Source organism: Canis lupus, chromosome 33 (genome assembly GCF_011100685.1).
Source record: "Canis lupus familiaris isolate Mischka breed German Shepherd chromosome 33, alternate assembly UU_Cfam_GSD_1.0, whole genome shotgun sequence".
NCBI lineage: Eukaryota > Metazoa > Chordata > Mammalia > Carnivora > Canidae > Canis > Canis lupus.
Genome location: NC_049254.1, coordinates 24,678,139 through 24,683,963, shown reverse-complemented (window position 1 = coordinate 24,683,963; position 5,825 = coordinate 24,678,139). Strand labels below are relative to the sequence as shown.

General features: G+C 38.0%; 1 protein-coding gene across 1 annotated transcript; it reads right to left on the bottom strand.

The window, feature by feature from the left end:
• Window positions 1-2,014: 2,014 nt before the first annotated feature.
• On the bottom strand, window positions 2,015-2,458 carry LOC478576 (40S ribosomal protein S15a-like). The gene has a single exon (XM_038582484.1). The coding sequence runs from the start codon at window positions 2,437-2,439 to the stop codon at window positions 2,095-2,097; it is 345 nt and encodes a 114-aa protein (XP_038438412.1). The 5' UTR covers window positions 2,440-2,458; the 3' UTR covers window positions 2,015-2,094.
• Between the last annotated feature and the right edge of the window lie 3,367 nt (window positions 2,459-5,825).

Here is a 5,825-nt window from a genome sequence, read left to right as displayed (position 1 = left end):
AATATTACTGATATTTGTATACTGATCTTGGAACCAATATCCTTGTTGAATCTTTTATTCTATTGGCTTTTCCATTCATTCCTTTGGATTGTTCTATGTAGTTGGTCAGACCTTAGGAAAATACCAATCTTGCCTTTTCTTCTCCAAATCTCATCTTGTTTTTTTCTCTCTCTTATTGCATTAGCTAGGACCTATAGTGCAATGTTTTATAATAGTAGAAATAGGGACATGTAGGTGGCTCAGCGGCTGAGTGTCTGCCTTCAGCTCAGGGCGTGATCCTGGAGTTCTGGGATTGAGTCCCACATCAGGCTTCCTGCATGGAGCCTGCTTCTCCCTCTGCCTATGTCTCTGCCTCTCTATCTCTCTGTGTCTCTCATGAATAAATAAATAAAATCTTTTAAAAAATAGTAGAAATAGAGAATCTCCTATCTTGTTCCTATCTTTAACAGGAAATCTGGTCTTACCATTGAATGTTTGCTGCAGAATTTGGTAGAAACCCTTTATCAGGTTAAGAAAATCCTCTTATGTTCCTTGCCAAAAGTTGTTTTTTAGTCATGAATGAGTGATAACTGATCAAATACCAATTCTACATTTTTGTTATATAGTCATATGGTTTTTCTGTTACTCTGTTAAAAATGCAAAGAACCTTAGTAGGTTGTTCTGATGTGGAATATTTTGCACTCTGAAATTAACTCTATTTCATGGTATGATTTTTTTAAATACGCTGATTAAATAATTAAACTAAATTAAATTTCTTAGCATTTTACTTAGAATTTTACCATTTAAGTTCATAGATGAATTGGCTCTATAATTGTCTTTTTCTTACTTTGTTCTTGTGTAGTTTTGGTAATATATTTGCATGAAATGAATTGGATAGATTTCCCTTTTTTTTCTTTTTAATTCTCCAAAATGATTTAAGACAGGAACTATATTCCCTGAAGACTCTGTAAATTATCTTTTAAAACCATATGGGTCTTCCTTTTTATTTTCAGGGGAGATTTTTGGCTATCAATTCAATTTCTGTAATGGTTTAGGTTTTTTTCAGGTTTCCTATCTCCCCTAGAATGAATTCTGGTCATTTAAATTTTCTTAAATATCTTGTTTGGAACTTATTGCTATAGAGTTTCTAATCTCATGTTATGTTTTGGGGGGGATTCTCCACTGTCTTTATAATTGTGATCCTCTTTTTGTTTCTAATATTGTTTGTTTTCCCTGCACTCCCTAATCCTCATCCCCTATTTCCCCTATCTCCTCACCTACCTCCCCTCTGGTGACCATCAGTTTGTTCTCTATAGTTAAGAATCTGCTTCTTGGTTTGTCTGTCTCTCTCTCTTATTTTTTTCCTTTGCACGTATTGTTTCTTCAAGTCCACATATGAGTGAGATGGTATTTTTCTTCCTCTGACTGACTTATTTCACTCAGCATTATACTCTCTAGCTCCATCCATGTTGTTGCAAATGGCAAGATTTTCATTCTTTCTTATAGCTGAATAATTTCCATATTTATCCACTCATCTATCAATACACACTTGTACTGCTTCCATAGGTTGGCTGTTGTAGATAATGCAGATAATGTTGCTATAAACATAGGGGTGCATAGGGGTGTATTGCTTTGAATTAGTATTCTTGTATTTGGGGAGGTAAATATTCAGTAGTGCAATTCCTGGATTGTAAGTGGTTCCATTTTTAATTTTTTCAGGAAACCCCATACAGTTTTCCACAATGGCTACACCAATTGTTTGTTTATTGCTTCTCTTTTTCTTCATCCATCCTGCTAGAGGTTTGTCTACTTTGTCTTTTCAGAGAGCTCACTTTTTATTTTGTTTATTATCTCTAATCAGTTTCTCCTCTTATACTTATTTCTTTTATTTTTCTTGAGATTACACTAATGTTCTTTTTCTAGTTTCTTAAGCAGCATGCCTACCTCATTCATTTTCATTTTTATGTACTATAGCTTTTATGCATGTAATTTTGTCTGTTTCATTTTAGCATATATCCCTAAGTTTTTGTTTTTGTTTTGTCCATTGAGGCATTTTATTTGCACGTATGAATTACATCCCTAGAAAAAGGATCCCAGGATTTTCCCTCCTGTGTGTTATCGTCTTGCTTCTTCGTGGTCCATGATGCCAGCTGAGGTTGTCAGTACAATGAAACCAAACTGGAGGGATGGGAGCAGGTTATTCTGCCATTTTTCTAGATCTTTCAGTTGTACATCAAATCTGGGGCTGATCACTCCACACTTATTTAACCTGCCTGTGAGGTTCACAATTTTCCCAGCTCTGTGATCATCGATGATTTCAAATTCGCCATGCTTCATCATCACAGTGAGAAATTGGACGATGACTTTGGAGCATGGCCGGATAAGAACCTGGCGCTTGCCTCTCTTTTCAGCATTGTTGATGCTCTTGAGAGCATCTTCCAGGACGTTCATGCGCACCATTGTGGCGGCTCAGAGAGATGGCAGAAAAAGCCCTAAGTTTTTATTAGTATTTTCATTGTCATGTAGTTCTTAGTATTTCTTAATTTCTATTATGTTTTTTCCTTAACTCATAAGTTATTTAAAAGTGCATTTTCCACTTTCCAAAGATTGTTTTGTTCTGTCTATTTTTTATTGTTAATTTCTAATTTAGGGGCGCCTGGGTGACTCACCAGTTGAGCTTCCGCCTTCCGCCCAGGGCGTGATCCTGGGGACCTGGAATCGAATCCCAAGTCGGGCTTCCTACAGGGAGCCTGCTTCTCCCTCTGCCTGTGTCTCTGGCTGTCTCTCTTTGTGTCTCTCATGAATAAATAAATAGAATCTTTAAAAAAAAAATCTAATTTAATCACAGCGTTGTGTAATATTAGTCCTTTGAATTTGCTGAGGCTTTCTTTGGGACTTCATATATGGTCAATTTTTGTTTTTTAACAAACTTTTTTGAAATTTAACATACTTATAAAAAGAAAAATGCACAAATCATACATATGTTGTTCAATGAATTATTACAGGGTGAACAAAACCTTGTAATCATACATAGTCATTTTTATAACAGTTCTATGTGAGCTTAAAAAGAATGTATACTCTGTAGTCATTAAGTACAAGGTTAGATCAAGTTTGTTAATTATGTGGGTTAGATCACTTATATCTTTCTTCACCTCACCTATGTGTCCTTGATCTATTTTCAATATAGAAGTGCATATAATTTCCCAATGCAGTTGTGGTTTGTTCACTTCTCCTTGGGTAAGATTGGAATACGCAGGGTGAATTGAAGGTGATATGGAAACATCTTAATGTGCACGCATCTGTGAATTGTTTTTACCAAAAGACAAAGCAACTCATACATAATGGTTTGCTCATTCCATCCATTTAGTGTGCTGTATACAAACCAACCAGGAAAAAAAAAAAAAGATTTCTGCTTAAAATATACAGTACACTTAGAAACACATCTGTCATGTAGACATATCCAAAAGCTTATGAATATTACATTTTGCATTTCTCTCCTTCAGAGACAGTCTTTTCCTCCTAGTCTTAGCATATATCTGTTCTTATTACTAAAGTCACTTACATAAGGATATATTTGTACTTGAAAGGAACAATAAGTTTCCTACAGAGTGTAAGGTGACATTTTCTTGCAGGTTGTCGATTTAACATAAAAGAGGGTTGATCCTCTTAGCTGAGGCTGTGTCATGCTTTTTCTGTAGTATAAAATGCTGCCTTATCATCATCTTTTGCTTGGGGGGGACCAATAGCCTCCTGGTTGGTTTTCTTACCTACATCCACCCTTACCGTACTCATTTCTTTTCCCTACAGCAGCTAGAATGAACTTTATTTTTTTTAAAGACGTATGTATTTATTTGAGAGAAAGAGTGCATAGGCATGCACACAGGGTAGGGGGAGAAGCAGAGGAAAAGAATCTTCAAACAGACTCCCTACTGAGCACGGAAGGGAGGGACCTGAGGCAGGACTCCATCTCAAGACCCATGAGATCAGGACGTGAGTCAAAAACCAAGAGTTGGATGCTTAGCCAACTGAGCCATCCAGGTGCCCCTAGAGTGACCTTTCAAAATATACATTATCCTAGCACCCCCATTTAAACTCTTACATGACTTCAAGACCCACTAAGATTTGCTTCCTGCCTTTTCAGCTGCACTTGGCTCCATGCTCCCCATCACTGTCTGTGCTCTAGCCACATTGGCCTCTCCTCATTTCCTTTCTTCCATAGGCCTTTGCACTTACTCTTCACTCTGCCTTAAGTATTACACACTATACTTCTATTTATCTTTCAGCACTCACTCAATTCTATAGCCCCTTAACTAACCAACAAGATCCATTCCCTCTACAAGCTTTGTAGCATTGTAGACCTCTCCTTTATAACACTTACTATAATTCTAATTTTACATTTTTTGTTATTAGTTAATTCCTGCCCCACCCCTCACTAGAATGTAGCCTTTTTGAAGGCCAGGCTGCAGCCAGCTGGACTCACCCTGCATCGCAACACTGGCACAGTGCTTGGCACATCACAACAGTGGTGCCAGGCTGAATGATGAGTTGCCTTTCTTTACTTCAAAGTGAGTATATTAACCAAATATACCTTCACTCCTCTTGCTGCCTCTGCTTTCATCCCCTGCTTACTTCCAGCCATACTCCATACTCACCACTCCTCCACTTTTCACTCCCCTCCACCCATGAATTAAAAAGTCAAGTCCAAAAGCATTGTCAGTAATGTAGCCTTTTACTGAAGATTTTGTGTGGTTGCAGAGGAGGGAGTACATTATAAAGTAAAATGCCCTAACAATGCCCTTTTAATATCTCTGCTTTCCCCCAGCCTACAGCAGCTGGAACAGTCTTATACCCCTTCTTTTGCTCCCCTGGCAACTGTGTTCTGGGAATCCTTCCAGCCAAGCTGCCTCCTCTTCCACCTGCTTCCAAGTCTACTCAGCAAAACAAAGCATAGCCATAGGCCGAGCCATGACTCCTGGGTGCTTAGTTCATAGGGTCACCTGCATTTATAAAAATTTGGAATGGAAAGTGTTGACCTTTTATTCATCTTTTCTCTTGTTTGCTGATATTCCATCCATCAATGCCATCCATGCCCTCCCTCCCTGCTATCTATTTCTGACTGAAATCTTATATCCATCGAGGCCCATTTCAAATGCCCTAACTTCTGGAAACCTTTCCATAAGACCCCTTAAATTGAGGTGATTTTTCTCTTCCCTAAATATGCCCACTACTTCTTTTATTTTTCTTTGTATTATAGGAAATCTTAGGATTTTTTTTCTCCCTCTCCTTTAAGAGCAAGTTATGTTTCTTACTCTACATGTCTCCTGAAGAGTGTGGCTCAAGACTCTGTATTGCAGGCTCCAGTGCTGGTTGAATTATAACAAAATATTTTATATTTCTTTTCTTAGGTTTTGGTAAAAGCCTCTTTGAGAAAGCTACTGATATCCAGTATTACCATTTCAGAGTCAACTACCAGAAACTACTCCCCCCACCCCACTGAGAAGAAACGCTGTACAAACTGTAGGAGGGAGTAGTATAGCTTTTGGTTTAATGGGTTTGGAGAGAAGGCCTCAGGTAAAAGATACTACTTACCTTCAGGTAAAAGATACTACTTACCTTCAGGTAAAAGATACTACTGACATTTTGCCTGTGTTGACTCTGGCTTTCCAAAATGCAGCAACATTCTGGCCCCTGAAAGACTGTCAGGACCCCTGAGACAGTCTAACTCGGATGACTTTTTAAAAATGCCAAGCAGATGGCTAAATAAAAATGTTGACATATGAATTTAAGCTCCTGAGGTCTAGAGAGAGAGACCTGTGGCCAGCAATCTGTGTTCTGTTATCATTGGT